General features: G+C 45.0%; 1 protein-coding gene and 4 long non-coding RNA genes across 5 annotated transcripts in view; 1 reads left to right on the forward strand and 4 right to left on the reverse strand.

Moving 5' to 3' along the window:
• Window positions 1–12,619, forward strand: part of LOC135391856 (uncharacterized) — a 231,398-nt gene extending 218,779 nt beyond the window's left edge. The window contains exon 4 of the long non-coding RNA XR_010422122.1: window positions 12,252–12,619. This is a non-coding gene — a long non-coding RNA (uncharacterized LOC135391856). The remainder of the gene's footprint in view (window positions 1–12,251) is intronic.
• On the reverse strand, window positions 223–1,897 carry LOC135393468 (uncharacterized). The gene is made up of 3 exons (XR_010422641.1): window positions 1,673–1,897; window positions 1,540–1,557; window positions 223–685 (listed from the first exon to the last, which is right to left on the reverse strand). It is a non-coding gene; the product is annotated as an uncharacterized LOC135393468 (long non-coding RNA).
• Window positions 5,624–6,982, reverse strand: LOC135393469 (protein lifeguard 1-like). The gene is made up of 3 exons (XM_064623895.1): window positions 6,891–6,982; window positions 6,759–6,776; window positions 5,624–6,137 (listed from the first exon to the last, which is right to left on the reverse strand). Exons 1-3 carry the CDS (start codon window positions 6,925–6,927, stop codon window positions 5,647–5,649), a joined length of 546 nt encoding a protein of 181 aa, XP_064479965.1. The 5' UTR covers window positions 6,928–6,982; the 3' UTR covers window positions 5,624–5,646.
• Window positions 12,620–16,694: 4,075 nt separating the features above from the next.
• LOC135393473 (uncharacterized) lies at window positions 16,695–19,066 on the reverse strand. Its single transcript, XR_010422645.1, has 2 exons — window positions 18,824–19,066; window positions 16,695–17,094 (listed from the first exon to the last, which is right to left on the reverse strand). It is a non-coding gene; the product is annotated as an uncharacterized LOC135393473 (long non-coding RNA).
• Window positions 19,067–19,933: 867 nt separating this feature from the next.
• On the reverse strand, window positions 19,934–22,364 carry LOC135393470 (uncharacterized). Its single transcript, XR_010422642.1, has 3 exons — window positions 22,256–22,364; window positions 21,107–21,177; window positions 19,934–20,354 (listed from the first exon to the last, which is right to left on the reverse strand). It is a non-coding gene; the product is annotated as an uncharacterized LOC135393470 (long non-coding RNA).
• Between the last annotated feature and the right edge of the window lie 1,906 nt (window positions 22,365–24,270).

Raw genomic sequence — 24,270 nt, forward strand, 5'->3', positions numbered from 1 at the left:
CGGAGGTTATGGTAAAACGTCGTATCATCGTGATCATGTATTTCTCTCTCTCTCTCTCTATGGTAAAACCGAAGTCTGAGAAATTTAGTTGCCATTCGTAGGTATTTCTTGGTTCATATAGAACGAAGGGTGATATTTGCAACCAAGCCAACTCTCAGATGGAGTGTCAACTTTATCATTGGCTACACGTCTGCTATACGGCAAGCAAAGAAAACTTCGTAGTACCAGCGTAGCCCAGGTATTTATTAATTTCTCAAACACTCGCACATGTGCGTACGCAAGTTGCAGTATCCGCGTAGTTGAAAGGCGCTTCTGCAAAATGCGTCGCAAGGACCGTGTGGATTCCCAGGAATAGCCGTGCAGCCCCACCAACCATGACCCCGGGTCGGGTCACCGAATGGCCCTCCGGGTACTCTGGGTACTCTGGGTTCACGTGGATACGGATATGGGCTTCTGGGTTCCCGTGGGTATGGAATGCCACGGTCATATCCCCCAGGCTGCGTCGGTGCTCTTGGTTCTTGGCCTGGGAACCGAGGGCCACCGACGGGTGGTGCTCTGGGTCGCTTGGGAGCTCTCGGTCCAGATGGGTACCGGAAGTCTTCGTATGATCCTTCGGGACTCTTTGGTACGTCCGGCTCACCTGGGCGCGGGTAGCCGCCATGCCAAGGTTTTCCGGGGTATCCAGCTACGAGTAGTCTGCAGGTAAGCTCATGGCAATTGTATGACCCCACACGAGACTTTGAACTCGTGAGTCCGTGAATCCACAAGTGCAAGTGATGGATGTGTGTTGTACCTACACTCTAAAACAAAGCTTCACAGCATAGCACACGCCTTGACAACCATGGTCCCGAATGATATCGTTCGCTTCCTAGATAGGATGCAAACGGGCGTACGCCATTTTTATTTTTTTATTTTTTTGCAGTTTATGTACTGCATAATGCCAGAACAAAGCCTTACGCATCCCGTTTTCATCAAGTCAGGGGAAACAACGATATCACTTGGGATTATGTTTGGCTAGGAGCTAGCTATGTGGTGAAGTTCATTTTTTGGTTCACCTTGAATCCTTCAACTTTCTTCTTCCCCCCGTTTTTTTTTCTTTTTTCTTTTGCTATAGTCGTGACGATGCCGACTTGTGTGCGGCAAACAACGGCAAGCAATTTTGGAATCACCTGCCCCGCCCCTTTGTATGCGCTATAGGTGGTTACATTTTCAACACTGTAATTGTTTCGCTATTATAAAAGTATTGACAACGAGCAGTTCATTCTTCATTATTCCCATCAGCTAAGGACTAGCTTGATTTCGTCTGATGGCGAAGGACACGTAGACTGCACACGTGGCACTAAGCCCTTTGAGTTCTGTCTCCTCCATGACAGTTTACTGATTCTTTCTGCAGTGTCAGCCGAGATTGACCGATGTCCATAGTATCAAATCACCTGATCCACGTTAAATCAGCGCATATTCGTGAAGATGGCACAATCGTCAACAGCACCAGTGCAGTGACCCCACATGTAGTGACAAAATTGTAGCGATATAACTCACCGGTCACACTCGCAAGGACTGAAAATAGAAATAGAGACAGAGGAAATCCCATCATCATGTAATTTCATTCTGATCTCGTCATGAGAAAGAAGGTACGAACACACACTGCAAAGGATATTTTTTGAAGACCTACCGGTCATACAAATCACGATCGCTGCTTCCTTCAGCATGATGCTCGATGAGATGGGGTAGTCACTCTCCAGTTACGGCAGACTTCTGTCGCTTTATATAGGTAACGCAGGAAGACTCTCCAATTGGCTGTCTTCTACGTCGTAAAAATTACCCAGGCTCAAGACTCTTGAAGATCACGACGTTGCTAGGCGTTGTGACGTGTACAAACCCCATTCCTCGATCTATACTTGTGCATTCTAATTGCCCCTGTGTGAATAGACGGTCGTGTGTGTCTTAAGCAAGACACATTGTAGTACAATAACGTCTTTGGAAATGAGAAACCATTCATGTCAGCTGTTGCATCTTTCCGAGGTGTGATGGTGATGTTGAGTTGTGGTGTTGGTGGTGGTGAGGTGCAATGAGGCTTTCTGAACAGCTTCAGCACATAAAACAGAACAAGAATAGTTGCATTAATGAGTGCCCACATGTCGTACTTTCAAAACTTTCTTTACTTTCGTATTAGCGCCGCGAACCAACTGTGGCTATGCGTCCGGGGCCGACTTCAGGGGATACTGTGCCGACATCCGTCTGGAAAGTCTACTTTCAAAACGTGGGAGCATGTATGGGTTCATTCATTGAAAGCTAAAGTGTTCTGGAGGAAATACGGTTTCTATTATACGGCTAATACCGAAATACGGGTTCTGTTACGACTACCCTTGGAACCTAACATCTCATCAGTCTGATTTCGCAAGCTTTGTTTGATGCATTTTCATTTCTCCAAACTTGCAGCAGTGATGTAGTTCATGCATCCCGTATATACCGTTACATATACCGTACGTACACTCGCAATCAAAGCGATTTTTAGCACCGAAAAGTGTCACCATTTAGTGAGCACGGTTATTGCGCCCCGGACACCATGGTCACTCTATACAGTGTCGCTCGGCTATGGGTGACGTGCCCATCATGCATGCGTCGCTCCGAATTGCACAAAGACTTCTACTTTCTCCGTTGTGGCAAGTGTTGTGGGTAAGGCTAAGTGACACAGCTATTGTTTCATGCTCTCCCAGCGTTTTAGGTCTGAGGTCACGTGAGATCACTCGTACAACGCCACCATCCGTACCGTAACTGTTGTGGTGCTACAGTTCCCCCCACTCGAGATGCCCATAGAATTGCCGGTGCCACCTGGCTTATTAACCATCCGGGTTAATTTTTACGATGTCATAGTGTGCACAGGGCGTTTGCTCTAACGTGTCCGGAAATTATATTTAAGGCTAGCGATAAAAGAAAAGCAAGTCTTACTTTTCTGGTACTTGAGTAGGAAACATGTACTGCTTCACTAGTAGCACCTGTTTCTTAGTCAAGCAGGTAGCTGAAAAGTAGCGCTCGTTTATCTTTTATCGCTCGCTTTAAATAATATTTCTGGACACGCTAGAGCAAATGCCATGTATACTACTATTTCAGCACCCGCGTTCGGCAGCGTGCCATATAGTGCAAACACTCTGCATATTACATGTCGCATTTGTGTTGCCGCATGTGCGTCATGACACATAACGAGCATGGTAATTAGAGACATCATATAGTGCATCATTGTACGTCAGCACATACGCCCGTGCAAAGAGAGAGAGAGAGATTTGGGAGGCCCCGCTGATTGGTAAAGGTAGTGACACGTGTGCTGGCACAGAGTATCACACTATCGAAGAGGGAAAGGGAATTCCTGCTGGAGAAATGAAGATGGTTTTACAGTTCATTAAAATGTTGAAAGTGTATAGTGCTGTATGCTGTGTGTCGTCTGTGTTTGTCTCTTTTAGCGCTGTTATAGTCAAAGGGGGGGGGGGGGCAAGCGACGCATGAATAGGGGACAAGTTGCAGCTGCCATAGGGTGTACATGTGTCATGTTACCTAAGAATGGTGAGAGCTGGTGGGTTTCAGCCCCATACCACCGGCTGCGCTGTCTTCTACAGGCGGATGTCGCCCAGGTCCCTATGGAGCCGGAAACAAAGACATACTAACCTGTACCCCGAGCTTCACTTTCCACAACGTTGCTACTATCCCACATCCAGTCTGCTGACGTCACTTGCCAAGGCCACAATTGTTTCGCGACGCTAGCATAGAGTAAATAAACTGTACTCTGTTGATTACGACACCTCCTCACATTCAAATTCCTCCCTCGGTGTGTCGAACTCGCTGTCACTCCCAGGAGTTCAGCTAATCTTCATCGTTGAGCTACTACGTTGATCGATTTTAGGAAAGAGGGGCGCCATACCGTATATTGCCCCGTACAGTGTACGCACGGAAAAGGTTCTGGACAGATCTTCAACTTGTGCACAGTGGGCAGACGTCAAATTCCAGCCTCGATGTGTCAAACTATAGCCGTCAGTCACGTTAACCTTTCAACCTAATCTTCCTCGCCCTAGCGCTCCTTCATTAGCAGACCTAGACCATATCGATTCACGGGTGCTGTACGCCGGAAAGTATTTTGTACAAGTCCTGGAGGTACATCCGCAGCTTGGGATATTTCCAGTCAGCTCAGCATCGTAAATTCAGCGTAGAAAACATGTCGCAGGTGAAACAAAATGAACCCATGATCAATGATGAGAGCGAACCTTGATTCGACGTAGCGAATGTCGCAGCGAAAACGCGCTATATTGGCAACGACTAATCAACGTTATCGAAATGCAGCTCATACGTTAATACAACGTATACGAATGTTGAAAAAGTTGAAAAGCAACATATAAGGCAAACGTTTTCAGTAGAAATCAGCATTTTTCGTCGTGTCTTTTTTTTTTTAACCTACTCTTGCACCACCACGCGCCATTTTCTTCTGCTTCAGTGTCATTTGTGTGTCTGTGTGTGTGTGTGTGTGTCCCGGACTTCCCATAACGAATTTCCGTGAAATCATGCAGGAAACCGTGTACAGAAACAACGTTATTAGTTCCGCGGTTGCGGTTCTCGTTAAATTCCAGCATAACTAGCGACGCGGTCATAACGTGCGCCATTCCACTGCCTGCAGGAATCTATATGATATTGCATCTGCGTTGTATCATTGTATTACAAAAGTTGAAGTTTTCATCTACGATCTGTGTTTCACATATACGCACTACGATACTCAACTTGGATTTTTCATTCTGTTAATCATCTGAGTTGACTGGGTCGGTTGATTACAGCTCAGTGGCGTCACCTGGTGGTGAGAGGGGGTGCTTTTCCGCAGTGGGTGATGCTCCACGCCGGTGCCGCCGCTTCCGTTCTTTCTCTACGCCCCATGACACCAAAGACGTCATCCTTTGGATGCGATACTTTCCAGCGTCTCGTATGTTTTTATTACTTGCCGCGTAGAGAGCTACGAATAGGGATCAATTATTGGAAGGCGGTGGTGGCCCAAAGAACTCCTGTACACTCTAAAAAGAGAACTTAACAGCATGGCAAGCTGTGCACCAACCGTTGCCGCAATTGATAATGCTGTCTCTTCTGATTCGATGAGAGAGGGGCGTGCACCTTTTTGTGTCAATTTCAATACGTGGCAATTGACGCAAAAAGGCGTACGCCTCCTTCTCTGTTCGAATAAGAAGCGATAACGAAATCAATCGTCACAATGGTTGGCGCAATGCATAATACGCGGTGAAGTTTTTTTTTTAGAGTGTGCTGTCTGACATCACCGACAGGGCGCCACTTGTCGTCCCCCCCCCCCCCATTTTGCGAAACACACATTTTGCTATTTTGCAAATGCAGTATCGGAGGTTTCGGTAAAATCTAAGTAGGAGAAATTGAGTTGGAGTTGGACGGACGAAAAAGGAGAAATTGAGTTGCCATTCGTAGGTATTTGTTTGTTCACCCCAGGCCATAGTCATGATTTAGTTGTTGTTGTTGTTGTTTGTTCATGTAGAATGCAGGGGATATTTGCAACTCTCAGAGGGATGGCCAACTCCCACTCGTTGGCTACCCGTCGGCTATATGGCAAACAAAGAAAACTTCGTAGTAGCAATGTAACCCAGATATTTATTAAGATCTCCAGCACTCGCAATTACGCGAACGAAAGTTGCAGTATCCGCGCAGTTGATGGTCTCTTGTGCAAATTGCGTCGCAACCGGCGTGTGGATTCCCAGAACCAACCGTGCAGTCCAAACCATGGCGACGCCGGTACGGGTCACCGAGTGGCCCTTCGGGTACTCTGGGTTCACGGGGGTACGGGTATGGGTTTCTGGGATCACGGGGGTACGGGTATGGGCTTCTGGGATCACGGGGGTACGGGTATGGGTTTCTGGGTTCCCGTGGGTATGGAATGCCACGGTCATATCCCCCAGGTTGCGTCGGTGCTCTCGGTCCTTGGCCTGGGAACTGAGGGCTACCGACGGGTGGTGCTCTGGGTCGCTTGGGAGCTCTCGGTCCAGATGGGTACCGGAAGTCTTCGTACGATCCTTCGGGACTCTTTGGTACTCCTGGCTCACGTGGGTGCTCGTAGCCACCATGCCGTGGTTGCCCGCGGTATCCAGCTACGAATAGTCCGCAGGTTAACTCATGGCTATTGTATGACCCTTCACGAGCCTTTCAACTCGTAAGTGCGTGAACCCCCAAGTGAAAGTTATAGATATGTGTTCTACCTACGCTCCAATAACAGAGCTTCACAGCATATCATGCACCTAACCAACCATCGCCCCGAATGAGACCGTTCTCTTCCTTGATTTGATGAAAACGGGCTTGCGCCATTTTTATGGGCATTTATGAACTTCATAATGCCAGAACTTTCTGGCGCTATGAAGTTCATGCGCTATAGGTGGTTACATTTTGAACACAGTAATCGTTTCGCTATTATAAAAGTATTGACAACGAGCAGTTCATTCTTCATTATTCCCATCAGCTAAGGACTAGCTTGATTTCGTCTGATGGCGAAGGACACGTAGACTGCACACGTGGCACTAAGCCCTTTGAGTTCTGTCTCCTCCATGACAGTTTACTGATTCTTTCTGCAGTGTCAGCCGAGATTGACTGATGTCCATAGTATCAAATCACCTGATCCACGTTAAATCAGCGCGTATTCGTGACGGTGACACAATCGTCAACAGCACCAGTGCAGTGACCCCACATGTAGTGACAAAATTTTAGCGATAACTCACCGGCCACACTCGCAAGAACTGAAAATAGAAAGAGAGACAGAGGGAATCCCATCATCATGTAATTTCATTCTGATCTCGTCATGACAAAGAAGGTACAAACACACTGCAAAGGATATTTTTTTGAAGACGTACCGGTCATACAAATCACGATCGCTGCTTCCTTCAGCATGGTGCTCGGTGAGATGGGGTAGTCACTCTCCGGTTACGGCAGACTTCTGTCGCTTTATATAGGTAACACAGCAAGACTCCAATTGGCTGTCCTCTACGTCGTAAAAGTTGCTCAGACTTAAGACTCTTGAAGATCACGACGTTGCTAGGTGTTGTGACGTGTCCAAGCCCCATTCCTCGATCTATACTTGTGCATGCTAATTGCCCCAGTCTGAATAGGCGGTCATGTGTCTTAAGCAAGAAACACACCTGGACTACATTTTAGTACCGTAACGCCTCTGAAAATGAGAAATTATTCATGCCAGCTGTTGCATCTTTTCGAGGTGTGATGGTGATGGTGTGGTGTGGTGGTGGTAGTGAGGTGCATTTTAAACAGCCTCAGCACATAAAACATAGAACAAAAATAGCTGACGTAATGAGTGCCCACATGTCGTACTTTCAAAACTTTCTTTACTTCCGTATTTGCGCTGCGAGCCAACTGTGGCTATGAGGACGTACAGACGTGGGCAGATAGACAGAAGGAAGGAGGGAGGGAAAAAGGGTTTAGTATGCGTCCTGGGCCGACTTCAGGGGGAACTGTGCCTACTTTCGTCTTGAAAGTCTACTTTCAAAATGTGCGAGCATGTATGGGTTCATTCACTGAAAGCTAAAGTGTTCTGGAAGAACGAAATGCGGTTTCTATTATATATGGGTAATGCCAAAATACGGGTTCTCTTATGACTACCCTTGGAACCTAACATCTCATCAGTCCGATTTCGCAAGGTTTGTTTGGTGCATTTTCATTTCTCCAAACCTGCAGCCGTGATATATCCCATGCATCCCGCTAAGTTGTGCACTGTTAGACATACCGTACGTACACGCAGAATCAAAGTGATTTTTAGCTCAAATAACGTGTCCCCATAGAGTGAGCACGGCTAATGCGCCCTGAACATCATGCCACTGTAAACTTTTTCACATCTTTAAAGGTGTGCGCTATGCACATTCAACCTGGTTGCGTAACATTGTATCTCCAGGATGATATTTTACAAAATTCGGAAAGCATTACTAAAGATCAAGTGTCAGTGCAAATCTTGCTTTCATTATGTCTTAGATAACTTAGGTACGAGCTAATGCATATATGCATCGCTACCGAAAATCGTTTGCAATAAACCTATATCCCCCCCCCCCCGAAAATCATGCACGCGCAAGTGTCTACAATGCTGTTGAACAATGTTGAGATGTTGCTAGACTAAATGTTTGGTTGGACAGACAACACTCGAGTAAAGAAAATTTGTGTGAAACCGTGCTCCATTATGATGTTGCCAAAATTACACCAAAAAAGGCGTACGCCGTGCACGTTATTACACCTTTAAAGGTGTGAAAAGATTTAGAGTGTGCTCACTCTACAGTGTCGCTCGGCTATGGGTCACGTGCCCATCATTCATGGGTCGCTCCTAAATGCAGAAAGATGTCCTCATTTTCCGCTGTGGTAAGTGTTGTTGTAGTGGCACAGCTATTGTCTTATGTTCTCCCAGCGTTTTAGTACACCCGCGGTTAGTTACTGCGGCGACCGCTCTGAGGTCACTTGAGTTCACACACTCAGCTCACTTGAGCTCACACACTCGTACAACGCCACCATTCGTACTGTGGTGCTTGGGAAAGGGCTAGTCGTTGTCGGCCTCACAAATGTGGGCAATGTCACGACTGACAATGGGGGAATATGCGTCCTCAGCCAACTTCTACGGGAACTGTGCCGACATGTGTCTGAAAGCGTCTGAGGAAAGCCCAGGGAAAACCCCAAGCAACACACCGGGCACCGGGATTCGAACCCGGGTACCTCCCAATCTCGACTTGACATGGCCAGTACTCTAACCACTGAGCCTCGGGGGCTGGTCACCATCTGTACTGTTCGGCGCAGCGTGATCTGTGTTATCCTTGCGCCAGATAAATACAAAATGAAATGAAATTATCCGTACTGTAGCTGTGCTATATATGTACTGCTATTGTACTACTACTACTACTATTGTATTGTACTACTAATATTGTATTCTACTACTACTACTATTGTATGTACATGTACTGCTATTTTTTCACCCGTGTTCGGAGGCGTGCCGTATCGTGCACACACTGTACATGTACTCAATTTGTTGTACATGCACAGTGTTTGCACTATATGGCACGCCTCCGAACGTGGGTGCAGAAATAGGAGTACACATGCTATAACATAGTAAAAAGTAACCTGTGTGATTAATAAGTCAGGTGGCACAGGCAGTTCTATAGGCATGAGGAGTGGTGGGATTTGTAACACAACTATCTGCACTGTAACTGTTGTAGTGCGACTAATCCCACCACTCGAGATGTCTATAGAACTGCCCGTGCCACCTGGCTTATTAATCATCCGGGTTAATTTTTGCTATGTTATAACATATGTACTACTATTTATGCACCCACGTTCGGAGGCGTGCCATATAGTTAAAACACTGTGCATGTAGATCAAATGCGACATGTTGCACATGCAGTGTTTGCATTATATGGCACGCCTCCGAACGTGGGTGCAGAAATAGTAGTACATATGCTATAACATTGTGATGTTCTGTTTCAGAAGTAATCGTGATGCTGGCTGCACTAGCCGTTCTGACGTGTACAAACATTTTTCTTCAACCATAGTCGCCTGTTTTAATTGCTCAGCCACGTAAAAGATAGTAAAAGAGCGAATTCTGCGCAAAGGAAAATAAAATAAAGCGAGGTTCTGTTTCAGAAGTATACGTGCTGCTGGCTGCACTAGATGTTGTGACGTGTACAAACATTTTCCTTCAACCATGGTCACTGTTTTAATTGCTCAGCCACGAAAGAGATTGTAAAAGAGCAAATTCTGCGCAGAGAAAAAATAAAGCAACATGCTGTTTGAAAAGCGTTCGTGATGCAGGCTGCGCTATATGGTATGGCGTATACAAACATTTCCTTTAATTGCCCGCGTCTAAACACAACGTGGACGTGTGTTTCTAGTAATAAAAAAATCTGGTAGTAAAAGCTGCCTTTGGTTAGGCTATGGCAGTGAAATCCACCTCGTAAAATCCTGCTGCTTACGTGTGCATTCAGTTGCTCTCTTAAGACAACAACAGCTTTAGACTTCAGTAATTACGTGCTCCGGCAATGGGAGCTCTCGGGCAGGCATAATGAGGCTTGACGTGTAATGTCCTCACGACTCTGTATGCATCTTCAGCACATAAAATTGGAGATAATACTTGCAGGTCTAACGAGCACAAATGTTCCGAACTTTCAAACTTTGCAAGGATCTACAGGTTCCTTGTAGAATTATTGTAGACATCTGAAATATGTCGATCTCCTGAAGTCTTTTAGGGACTCATGAAGGTCACAAATGTTTCAATGCCGCACACAAAACAATAATTATGTAGGAACTACGCTTTCAACTGAGTGCCATCTTAACTGATTTTTTTCATTTCCGTTCAGTTTCAATATTTCTTGAGTCTTATTGAGGGCAGGAGATCGTGAAGTGCGCAAGGGAGACTCCGAAGTTGCGTATGCTGTATTTATTCGCACAATATTGTTATGTCATTCTCGAGTGTTATTTTGCTGGCATTTCACTCGTTAACGTTTTCGATAAGGTTCCTCAAGGGTTTCTACTACTAACAATATGCAAGCTAAAGCTCTTGCCACCAGCGCTCGCCAAGAATGTCTGGAGTTTTTTCTCACACACCGTGAGCAATTTGTCACCGCTGACGACCTTCTTCCTTGCACTCGGTGCCTTCAGGAGACGTTAGAGGCATCGTCAGTGGTTGCCTGGAACCATACTGACGTTATGCCACTGCTACCCACGTGGTGCCAAGGATTTGTATTAATCAAGGATAATTTTCACTGTTTGGCCTGAAGTGCCATAAAATTAATTTCTACCTTCGAGAAGCATGACGCCGAAATGTGCGCACTCTGCCCTTCGTCTGACGACATTGTTCCTCAAAAGTTGCTTTATGACTCCTCAACTGTGAAGCGGGCAGTCTTCCAAACTAGAGCGGACACCAGGAAGGTGTGTGCTCTTATGCTGAACAAAGAAAACAGGGAAATATATTGTTATTATTATTATTAATGTTGTACTGCAAGGATGCAGGGCGCTGGTAGAATCTCCGATGTGGGTAATTTTGTGTCGTGATCACGCTACCTAGCACTGCTATTGTTTCGCAATTACCAGTAGTAATAAATGACGTCTGGTTGCTACGTTACTGCAGTTTTGCGCTCACGACACGTTGGATTGACCGTGCTATATTTACGTGCATGTGCACGAGAGACAGTATGCATTTTTTCATCCTTCCGTTCGCCATTATCTTCTCACCCGCGTACTCTTCCTTAATAGGGCTGATCATACCCTTAATGTTGGGCCCCTACAATGTCACACTGTTTCACCATCCCATTGTACTTCACATCAAAACTCAATCTGCTGCAAAACTAAAAAGTGTTCAATGCAGCCTTGCTAGGATGTCATTGGGCAAAGCCAGAGGCTGACGTCGCCTGTCTCTTCGCGAATCCGGGACTTGTAAAGGGTACTTACGGACTTACAAAATATGTGTTAGAAATACAAACCTTTCATTGACATTGTTTTTCCTCTGTTAAAAGTGGAGCATTCGAGTGATGTTGTTTGTAATAGAAATCAATATAGATCTCCTTTATTCCACAACTGGCCTGTAATAACTGAGCCATTGCACATAGGTGTCTCAATGGTGTATACGTTACAAAGTCTGGAAGCTCATGTCAGTGCCCACCTCATTGCCCACAGTGCCCCTCATTGCCCATTGCCCCTCAGTGTCCACTCATCCCGTCATCATTGATTTAGTTGTTGTTCATGTCAGTGCCATTATCATGCTATGCGGTAAGCCTTGTTCAGTAAACTATAGAACTTGGAGGGGAGTCTGACAGGAAAGTTGACAGAAGATAAAGTGCCATAAAAGCAGTGACTGTGGCATTGCCTGCAAATGCAAGCGCTGCTGGTGCATTTAAAGGGGCGCAAAGGGCAATAAAAGGAGTACACTTTTTGCTACAACCAGAATACTATGTTGCCAACGTTAAAATGCATTGGCGCACAAAGGTACATGACGTCTGCAAACAAATGAAATACTGCACTTTTTTACATTCATGGTTAGCCTTGTGACGCTCTGCTGACAATAGCCACGCGTCAACCATGTCAACCAGTCAAGGTGTAGAACTCTTATGCGTTCATTTGTTGCATTATAGAGAAGTGCAATTTTAAATGAATTTCCTCCATAAAACCTCAAACTATCACGTTGAAATCGTAATAAAGGCCCACAATGTTGCATTTCATGTGTTCTCTGTTTTCAGGGTCATATGGCTCTCGAGGTCGCACCAAGTTCCCACAAATGTACTTCCGCGCGTCGCGCCTTCTCTCAACAGGGCCCTTTATTGGCTAGTATGCCCTCACTGTCAAGTGCCTAGAATGCAGAATTGCTACATATGGATACATTGTGATGTAGCTCAATTGCAAGACGTAGGAGAGATGCACTTTTTGGATGGTGTTGTTTCTTGGTAAGTACAAGTTGGGTCAAAAGTTAATGGAACACGGCACTGGTATATGTCTCTGTCTAAGTGGGCTCCAGGTAGATATCAGGAAGAGATTGGAAAAAAACGAGTGACCGGCAATTCTATTTGAGTCTCAGTATTTGTGTCTGGTCTTGTTTGCTGCTATTGTGTCGCTCCAACAGAGAAATGCGGCACCGCTGTGTCCCATAAAATTTTGTCACAAGCTGTACACGAGCTAGAACTAAATAATCGGAATACAGGGTATTAGAACGTGAACTGTCTGATCCCCCTGGCAACATTTTAAGGTGCTACCCATCACATTGGTAAGACGGGAAGAAAAGACAGAGAGGAAACACGAAAAAAGCATTACTTACTATTGAAAAGCGTACTGTTTTTATTACGCGAAGACACAGGTGATGCTTTGTTAGCGTGGCAACGAAAGCGTGCAATACCTTCTGTAGTCGAACACAACGAGTTAGCCCGACCTGAACTTTTTGCGACGCAAGCAGCGAGCCATAAGCGGAGAACCAATTACTGCCTTCTATGAGTGCGTATTGGGGTACATTTTCTCGGCGCGAGATAAATTTGAACGTGGCCGCTGCTTAAAACATGGAGTGAATAGACGTGGAAAGAAAGAGATACAGGTTTCATTTCACTTTCGTTTATTTGTTTATCGTTCATACCTTAAAGACTTACCACTGAGTGGGTATAGCATTCATTCAAACTAATGCCGGACTGCAAATTCGATATTTGTGCCATAACACTTCATGGACAGGGACATCATGAAAAGTGCATGTTGGCCGACACTAGTGGTGTCCACATGTATGTGAGCAGTACAAAATAGAACAGGATTGTACAGTGTGGGACAAAAGTTTAAGAAACATGCTCTGGTACATTCCCCCCTCCGAGTGGCACGCTAGCAGCTAATGGGACCATACAGACTTAGACATGAGCATAGGTAACCACGTCACCTGCACGTAAGTCCATACGGTACCATTTGCTCCTAGCGTGTCACTCTTCGGAAGGAACGCGCTGCATTTCTGCAGCACTGTACAAGATACACAGAAAAATTATTTAAGCTACTAAGTACCAGACAAAAAGAGTCACAGAGTAGAACACTTAATACTGGATCTCAAAAAGTATAATAGATGGTGTATTAAATCCTCTCAAAACTCTCAAGGTACTTTGGTATTAAAGAAATACAAATAACGTGAACGTGAAAATAGTATTGCAAAAAAGCCTTATTAACTCACCAGGAGCAACAGCTTTTACTAACTGATAGCCTGCCCCAGTTTTTTTATAGACATTGCCCACGATACTGAACAGGGTCTCTATGCAGATGCGAATGAATGCTGTAGAGAAACGACAGAATTTACTGTCATTTTTCTCCTTATGATTGCTTTAGCCTCATGAAGAGTTACAAATACTTTACGTGCCCTCTCTCGATCGCTATACTGCTTTCGGCATGGGCCTTCTAACCTGCCTGATAGGGGTATCAGTGATTTACCCACCCACCCTTCAGGACAACACAAAGCTCCGTGGAAGCCATGGTCCAAACCCAGAGTGCAGCACCACTACCCTTTCCTAACATCAACAACCCTTTCCCAAGGGTGGCAGGGATGTCCCCAATATTCCAGACCCTAAAGCATTACCCGCATATTCCAGAACCGAAATTCCAGTCCGCATATTCCAGACCCTAAAGCAGCAGACCCGCAAGCAGCTGACGTTTTTCCAACGGAACCCATCCCGGCAACGATTTTAATGAATTAGAGCAGACATATGGCGAATAGTTGTTCGTAACAAACTTTGCAGCCTGAATTTGGACTGTTTTTAATTGAAACTGTAAACCTATCTCTGCAGGATCCCAGACAGCACTTGAATATTCTAAAATTGGTCGAACATAGACAGATAGACGATCTCCCTAATGTCTCTTGGGGCACACTTGAAATTTCTTCTAAAAAAACCTAGACTCTTACGAGCCTTATTAACAATAGCATCAACATGTTTATCCCACTTTAAGTTACTGCTAATAGTGACTCCCAAATATCAGTAATCGTCCACTGTTTCGAGAATGACATTGTTTAATTTGTAACCAAGAATATGCTTTGATTGGGAAAACGCGATTCATTTACACTTGCTAGTTTTCAAAGTCATGCCCCAGCTCTTACACCACAATTCTATCTTTCCCAAGTCATTCTGGAGGATATGAACTCTTTTTTGACGGGTCTCTACACTATGCAGTCATCTGCAAATAAACTAATAGATGAATCACATATGGTATCGAGATCGTTTATAAAAAATATGAAAAGAAGTAGGCCTAGAACAGACCCTTGAGGAATGCCTGACGTTACAGCAGTAGGGGACGACACAGATCCATTGATCACAACGCATTGCTTTCTATCTCTGAGGTAATCTTCGAGCCAAAGTAAAACTGCAGAATCCAAATGCATAAGAGGTAACTTGTATAGCAGCAATCTGTGGTGAACAGCATCGAAAGCTTTCCTAGAGTCAAGAAATATGCAATCAGTTTGAATATGAATGTTGACAATATATGCTAGGACGTGACAGAAACGAGTCAGTCGCGTAGTGCACGAATAATTTCTATGCAAACCAGGCTGAAATAGAATTAGAAAACAGTTGAGGGACAGGAGATTCATTATATTAGAGTAAACAATGTGTTCAAGAATTTTCAGTGTGGAATTTCCTAAATCTCCGAAATATTTCCAAAATAGGTCTATAGCTCTGTACACACAAGTTGTCACTGCCTTTAAAAATAGGTACAACATGAGTAAACTTCTACTCCAACGGGCCCTTGTCCAAATGCAGTGAACATCGAAAAAGTATAAGCAAGTAATCTGCAATCGCAATAGCACATGCCTTCAACAGAACAGGAGAGATTCTGTCGGGGCCGCTACTCTTTTCAACGTTCAGGTTGGAAAGTTGGTTGATGATTCCCTGCTTCAGCAAAGCAATAGTAGACATGGGCCATGGTAAATGTGACTGAAACCCTGGGTAGGATATAATATCACTACTAGGAAACACTGATTTGAAGTAATCATTTAGGAGACAACACTTTTCAGCATCCTCGGTTACCGATGCTTAATAACGGGGATTCCCGAGGTCATTTTGTTAACAGATTTGGTATGTTTCCAGAGTATACCTTTGACTCACAACCTCATCTACGGCTTAGCCTATTGAGGTAAGTTCGCTTCTCGATACGAATTGCTTGATTAAGGCGCTCCTGCACTGCCTTTGTCATAATTGCTTGAGGTTCTGTCTTTTTGTACACAGAAAAAAAAAACTTTTTCTTAAGTTTTACGAGCCTTGCAATGGTTCTTGTGAAGTACGGCATTTCTTTTTGCTCCTAATTAACCTGATAGGTAGACGTTTCCTTACATGAGTGTTCCTTTCAACTGGCGCCATAGATTGTCGATGTGGCATATTTCGCTGAGGGCTAGAAGGTTAGGAAAGTGATCATTAAGGCCCCTGTTAATTGCCCCAAAGTCCTATTATAAACAAATACCTCTTTTTTGGCGTTGGGCGTTACTTACTTCATAACAAGCTGATATCTTACAAGCAAACGCAATGTGGTCAGAAATACTAGGAACAACCGAAGCACAGGAGATAACATTATCTTGGTTACACAAAAGTGAGTTAAATATATTGTCTCCGCAGATAGGAAGCGTGACAAATTGCTGAAAACAATAATCGGCCAAGAAATCGTCACAGGCCTTGTACACTTATCCATTGTTCACCCTGACATGTCCCAAAGTGTCCCATTCGTAATCGGGAAGATTAGAATCACCAGATATTATTGCAATGTCATCGGGTACCAAGGACACCTGTTCAAACAGTTTAATTATTGGGTAATTGTTACTACTTGTTTACTGCATGTTAGCACCGCAAAGCAACTGTGGCTATAAGTGGCGTACAGACGTGGACAGTTGGAGAGGGGGCAGTGGGAAGGAGAGGGGGACAGGGGGTTAGTATGCGCCCTGGGCCGACTTCAGGGGGAACTGTACCCCCTTCATCTGGAAAGCTCTCTGATAACTAAGGGAAAAACCTCGTACAACACAGCCGGCGGTAGGTTTCGAACCCACCACCACCCCCCAATCTTCAGCACGGCCTTGGCTACCACCAAGGAGCGGACGCGATAACCAACTCGGCCACGCCGCTGGTACTTGTTACTACTAGGTGGGCGATACAAAGAACATAGTGCAACGGATGACGCTTTCAACAACAGGCGACACCATACAGATATTGTATATTGTATACAGAATATAGAAATGTTGTTAGTGTATACAGAATGTAGAAAGAAGACGCCTTTAATACACCTGGTCTATGGGATACTCGTCGTCTACATGACCCATATTCCATTTTTCGCAGTAGCATTTATAGTCGTGAGCGCAGATGCCCCGATTTCGAAACATTTCTTGGCACCGCGCATCACAGATGGGGTCCTGGAAGGGTTCTGCGCACGTGATCACATCTTTAAACGTGTACTCTTTCCTTAGGTCCTCCAACGTCCCAGGGTAAGGGGTCCCTCTAGGAGGGAACGTGTAGTCCTGCGGCGGCATCACGGTGATTGGGTCTTGTTCAAAGATAGGAGGAACGGTTGTGTTCCAGGGCATCGCCTTTCCTACGCCTGCAAGCAGAAGGGTAGCGACAGATATAGAACGGCAGTCCCAGGAGGATGTAGCAGTTTTTTGTTTCGAGGGAGGTCATAATACTGGTTATGTTGCAAGAGCTTCACGTATAATAGTGTAGACTTGGTGGGCAAGTTGGTGAAGGTTTCTGAAACACGAAAACGAGGCAGAGACGAGAGACAAGAGAGAAGGACACAAACCTGTTGTGTCCTGTATCCTGTTTGTATCTTGTCTCTCGTGTCTGCATCTCTTTCTTGTTTTGTGGAGCTTTATGTATCATTGCCGACAGGTGTGTAAAGCTAAAATAACGAAAGCACACCTGTAGGGGGCAGGGGCAAATTAAAGCAGGACTCGACATGTTGCAGAATATATGGGGGTTTGGTGTAGTGGAGACTGGATATATCAGTGGATGAAGATCTACGCAGTAGTGAGGCAAAGGGTTCTGAAAGTACAGTACGTTGTGCCAGAGGGTCTTTATCAGAAGTACTCGCGCTCATAGAAGCCCTTCCTGGAAGATGAGTATAATGGCGAGATGAAGTTGGCATATTGTGTTAAGAGGGAGGTCGCGGTGGATGAGCTTTCGTACGAGTGGCACAATTGGTTTCGTGAAGAATCAACCTCTCGTTCTTTTTGTATTTATTATTTGCTCATTTTTATTTTCTGTATTCTACTAGCCGCGCCGCCTTTCGAACGTAAGGCGAAACTCTCTCACTTGCGCGAGTTAATACAGCTGTGCTTCACTTCGCTCACGCCGCTGCAGGTGGCAGAGCTGTCGACTTTGAAAAAGAGTAACAAAACAACAAGAAAACAGAAGAGTGCGTATTTTTTCCTTTTACCTCTTTTTGCTCATAGACAACGTCTTCCATTGAGCAAAATTGGGCAACGAAGAAAAAAAAGAAACTGAGCCCAGTCATTGAGAATATGGAGGACCAGCTTACGCTATGGCGAATCCCTGATCTAATCTGACCCTGTAGGTTACTTCATTAAAAGATTGACTGGAACTATTACTAGTACAATTGTTCTGTTGATGTTAGAAGTTTTTGGTATTAATCACTAGTGTATTGCAACTGTCCACAATGTTTATGTTCTTAAACTCGCTGTGACTGCTTGTAGAAGACCAGGTTCCTCGTCAGGGATCTTAATCCCTTTTGTACCTGGCCCTCATTTCCTTTGGAAATAAAGAAGAAGTGAACTGAAAAAAATCACCATAAAATTAAGTATGTAAGCAGACAATATAAAAGTTTGCCTGTCGCTGGACTGTTGCGGCATTGAGTATTGGAGTAGCCATGGGTAGCCCATGTACCGTTTAAGTAAAACATTAGCGCTGTTTCGCAGTGAAGTCGACTAACGAAGAATGATTCCCCATGCTGCATGCTGTCATGTCGCTCATCTGACATACCCGATGACATACCCGATGTAATAATTGGTAATAACGTTGTCAATGTCATTTTCTACAGCTATGAATGTAGAGGTGGTAATATTATTTCCATCTAGTAACATCACATAAAAACAGTTGAAAAAAATGAAAATGATAAAAAAACAAAAAGTTGAAAAAGAAAAGATGGTTCACCGCATTTTCCTGCTTCACGAGGTTTGGCTGCGCACATAGTCATTAAAGCAAACCAACGCATGCAAGGGCTGAAGCAGCCATGTGACAGAAAAATAATATATCGGCACAACACTATGTCACTTGCTATCTCTCTTCTTACGAAACTTTGAAGTACTTGCCCAACAGCCACGAAGTAGCCAGCAGGATTCTCAACATTGTTACTCTTCGCTGTCCAACGACGCGTCTGCGACTAACAGCTGGACTATACTACTACTACTCACAGCCCTTTCGCGTCAATTGCCCGAAAACGTAAAGCTGACTTCTGTTTGCTCTCTTTCCCTCAGAGCCGTCCGAAGGTGCTGGCGTAATTACCATTATCAACAAAGAAAATACATTGATTGTGAGAAGAAGGCGATACCAAACACAAGACCGCGTCTGTCCCGATGTGCAACAATAAGAAAGCGCTTACAGGGCGATTTATTGAAACCACACTACGGAATCTGTTACGGAAGTCATCCCCATATCATCGTCATCATGTATTTCTCTCTCTCTCTCTCTCTCTCTCTGTTACGACCGGCGGCGTAGGGTAGGTGGTTCCCTTGCGTCCTGTCGCCCTGCAGTCAAATTAGTCGCCACCCATATGTTAAAAAATCAGGACAGTGGTATCTATAGTCGACTCTCATCAGCATTACAGGTAGCACCATGCAATTAATATGCCATCCACAACGGGTGGTTGACAAACACTCTTGGGCTTGGAATGATCGCTGTTCAACCGAATATTACTCAATGCAAAGTTTTAAATTGCTGTACGAAGGACTGAAAAAAAAAGAAAAATTAAATTGGACATTGGTTAGAGGTAAACACAGGTTGGCAACCGCAGACTCGTCAGTGCAACGGGAAATGGCTGGCCGGAGTGTGTGTGTGTGCGTGGGGGGGGGGGGGTGTTCTATACCGAATAAGAACCGTTCCCGCAGCCTCGTATTTATGCACCGTCTGGTTCGGCCGATCTTCCCACATCTTAATGGGATTCTAACGACTACGTTCTCACGGCATCCTATACACAGTGTTGTTTGTGCTTGATTCTCCAGCCTTTATCATCCACTTCCTGGGTGACCTTCCGGCATAACTGCACCAGCTTCATAGGGACAGACGGAACCAGGGCAGCATTGTGTCCCCTCCCGATTAATGAAGCACGATTAAAAATGCTGGTGTCTAGGGGCACGACTGGTAACATTTAGTTTATACCAGTATACCTCTGTATACTCGGCAAGTCAACAGACCAAGGCACCACCGCTTAAAGACCCCTTTTACTGACATACACTCGCGCTCTTTATACACAGTCGTCCCACTGAGATGGACACTGGTTCGTGGTCCCACGTGATCGCCCGCAGGCTTCATTACAGCTGCAACTCTGCGTGATTGGTCTTGGGTTGTCGTAAGGACATGTACCAGAATATGCCCGAGACAGTGTATAGTGTCGCTGCCCCCTTGGCTCCTCGAGAGGAGATTCCTGCACGTTTGCGTAGTCCATATATTCTGGCTGAGGTCCGTCCGGGTTTGACTGCGTTTCAGTGTCTTCGAGACCGTACTGCGGAAACTGTACTTCAGAGGGCGGGGGTTCTGAGGTAGTCGCTTGCGTCACTGGTGCAGCCGGCTTGTACGCCCACGGTTTCTTCGGTTCATTCTGTGGATCCTGCGGGTCACCGAAGGCTGCGCCGAGAAAAAAAATATGATTTTCATGAAGATGAGGTAAGTAAGTGCAGCCTCTTGCTTTCCCAATGTGCCTTGGAACATGAAATTAGTTCGCTGAGACCTGGAATAAGATTGTCATTTTCGCGGACACTGTACTAGGATGTCCCACATGGTGCAATGAATGCAAAGCTTTTAGCATCGTGTCCGATGTCTTTGAATCAAAGAAATTTGTTTTTGAGTGAGCCTAAGCTTGAATAATTTTATCATGTTCCGCAGATTTTTATCGATTCGTGAGTATGCTCGAGTAATGTGTATAGTGCAATAACTACAACATAAGAGGGCGAAAAACTTTGCTAAGGGGCGATAAACGTTTGCCCCAAAAAGACACTCACGTCGATGTTGATGTTGAGGAAAAAAAATAATAGTGTAGATACAGTTTTTTTTATTTATATACATTGTCTTGTATGTTGCGATCCTGACCTTCAGCATTGCTTAAATATGCAATGCGGCCATTGCTGCTCTTGTAGCGAAGAGGGCAATCCAAACGGCGTTATGTTGAACATTGACGTGCCTTTGAGCAGTAAGTGATTAGGGTAATACAACGCGGCGCGCACCCTAGACACACACGTGCATAGTATACCTTGTACGATTTGTATGATATGTAATTCATGAATTATTTTGTAAGAAGTGGAAACAGCTGTGTAACACATTCTGTCACTGTAACGAAAGTAATGACACCTGACGTGTGCCCGGTTTTTCAAAATACATACCGTTGATAGTAAGCAGAAGAAAAATCACTTTCTGCAGCATCTCTGAAGGGACCCTAATGTGAGGCTACGCCCTGTTGACAGAAACATCAAAAGTGATACTAAAATAGAGTGTTTTAGTGCCATGGCTCATACATGCACTATCCGCAAAACACCTAAACTGGTAAAAACTAATCTAACTGGCGGCGTACACGCCGGAGGATTGTGGGACTTTCGCCAATTGCCTTCTGCAAACTTTTGCCACCAGAGGGAACCCTTTGGACAATTTTTAATTGCGGGAAACTTATTTATGACAATTGAAAAAACATTGAAAATTGCCAAGCGAACCTCATTTCTTTAGAGAAATATTATGTCCTCCATGGACGCAGACCGAACAAAAACCATGCGCAGTATCGCAACACAAATGGTCGAAAAAAAAAAAAAAAAACAGTGAAAATTAAGCTTTAGCCCCGCCTGCTTGATTTTCGCAAAGAAGCGCACGTGAAATGTGCGTCTAGAGGAGGAGGAGGAGAGAGAGAGAGATACATGGTGACGATGATATGGGGATGACTTCTGTTCACTTAGCAGAAGGAAGGGGCAAAGAGCAGGAGGAAGTGTCCCCGCCTGCATTTGTTTTGCCTTCTTTGTGATAAGACGGTTTTCACCAACAAGGTGAAAGAGGGAAACAGAGGTAAAACAAGAGGGGAACACTACCTCCTCTTCCCGTATCTTCTGTGTGCTCTTCTTTGCGACACTCACGCAGGCGAGGCTAAAGCGGAATTTTTCCTTTTTTTGCGACTCTTTCTGTTGCGGTAGTGTGCATGATTTTTGCTCGCTCTGTGGTTATCTGTGGAGGACTTCATATCTTCGTAAAAAAAGTGAGGTTCACTGGGCAATTTTCAAAGTTCAATTGAAAAAATCAATTTCCCTCAATTAAACATTGTACAAAGCCTTCCTACATGGCGGCAAACCTTTCCAGAAGGTAATTGCAGAAAGTCCCACAATCCTACGGCGAGTAGAATTAGAGTAGTTAGTAGTAGTAGCGAGAAGTAAGAATTTTTTATCACTTTAGATGAAACACCCAGCATATCTCCACCACTTGATCTATGATCGTTAATGGCTCTGAGCTATCACAAGCATAGACTGAAGTACGGGTACCGTTCAGTCACTCACCTGAAGCACCCAGCACTAGATGACGTGGCTATATGTTCACTTCTGGACCGTCGACTGCCTTGGACACCCATAAATGCAGGGCCAACTCAGCTCTTGTAGCGCTCATTAAGCGGGTTATAGGCTGAAAATGACTGCGCATAAAAGAAAACGTGCCGTTCTACGGTGTCTATGCCGTGAGCAGTCACGAAGTGTTTGCGTGGAGGAGCAGGAATAAAAAGATCACCGGCTTTGAATCAAGTTTTTGCGCTGTTTGCATGCCTACTATCCTTTTGTAGACATGTCCATGCCCAGTCTTTGATGCCTACAGTCAAGCTACTGTTTGCATGCCTGGAGTGCGTCGGTTGATGCCTTGAGGCATCGCAGGAGTCCTAAGCTGACGCTAAGCATCGTCACCCCAAGCTAACTCGACGCGAAGCTGTGCATTAAGCATCGCACGTTGTGGTGACGACGGGGATAGGGGACTGCTAAGGCTCTGCCTCCATGTTTATGATATGAATGACTATATCTGATCAAAAAATAACCAAGAATGAAAGGCCTTTCGCGACACAACAGCAGTGAAGTCCTTATAAGGACATGTGTTAGGGCTATTCTGCTGAATGTACGTACGCGTTTCTTCCATTTGTGTACTTCAACTTCTCCTCCACTTCCTCACCCTGGTGATAACCTTCTTCTTGTTATTTCGGATCTAGATTTCGTCAACCTTCTGAACTCCAAGAGTGCTGCTCTCGATCCCGTCTTTGGAAGCTTGTGAAGATGCTAGAGTATCTGACCTTACCTTCTGGGAACCTTTGCCGCCATTTAGGATGACTTTGGACGATTTTCAATTCAAATCGATTTTTGCAATCGAACTTTTAAAATTGCCACTTTTTCTTGTAGAGGTATGAAGCTCTCCATGGATAACGACAGACCCGACAAAAACTATGCACAGTAGCCTCGCCTGCTACTGCCCCGCCCGCCTGCTGTTGCAATATCCCAACAAAAATAGTAAAAATCCCGCATTAGCACCGCCTTCTTGATTATCGCAAAGAAGAGCGCACGGAAGGTGCGGTGAAAGGAGGAAGTGTTCCCGCCTCTTGTTTGCACCTTTCTTCTCCCGCTTTGACCTTGAAACTACTGACAACAGTCTTATCACAAAGAAAACAAAAGAACCGTCTTATCACAAAGAAGGCAAAGCAAATAAAGGCGGGGACACTTCCACCTCCCCCGCGCCCAGTGGCGTATCTAGAGCTACCTGCGCCCATGAAAGCGCCCGTGTGACAGGTACAGCAGCCACTGTGTGCTTCGATTCAAGTGTAGTACTTTGTTGAAACTGCTGAACATGGTTAACATGATGTCCTTGGGGATGCGTTTTCGTGCGGTCCGCACTAAGATTCACACTACAGCGTCTCTAATGGCGGGTGCTCTAGATCATTTATGAATGTGCCAGGTTGAGTGCCCGACCTGGCACATTCACACCCGACCACATAATGGCGCCCCTGTTCACCTGGCGCCCATGGCACCTGTCCACACCTGTCACACCCTAGATACGCCACTGCCCGCGCCGTCCGTGCGCTCTTCTATGTGACAATCAAGCAGGCAGGTCTACTGTGCATAGTTTTTGGTACGTCTGTGGTTATCCGTGGAGGACTTCATATTTCTGGGGGAAAAAAGTGATGATTGCTTAGCAATTTTGAAAGTTGAATTGAAAAAAAAAATTTCCCGCAATTCAAAATCGTCTAAAGCCTTCCTTAATGGTGCTAAAAGTTTCGTGAAGGTAATTGCCGAAAGTCCCGCAATCCTCCGACGAGTACATCGGCACTTCAAATTTTTATCACTTTAGGTGAAACACCCTGTATGTAATGCTTCTAGTCTGTTAGATGTACAGACAACCATTTGAACCATCTGTCCTAAAATTTGAGGCAATGTCCCGTTCTCCTCCTATCCATCCTTTGCTCAGCAAAAGCCTTCGAAAACTAGATACTTTAGGCGAGGAAAGCATGACAAGGCAACATATCTGGTGTACATGAAACACCACC

This window comes from Ornithodoros turicata, chromosome 4 (assembly GCF_037126465.1).
Source record: "Ornithodoros turicata isolate Travis chromosome 4, ASM3712646v1, whole genome shotgun sequence".
Taxonomy (NCBI): Eukaryota; Metazoa; Arthropoda; class Arachnida; order Ixodida; family Argasidae; genus Ornithodoros; species Ornithodoros turicata.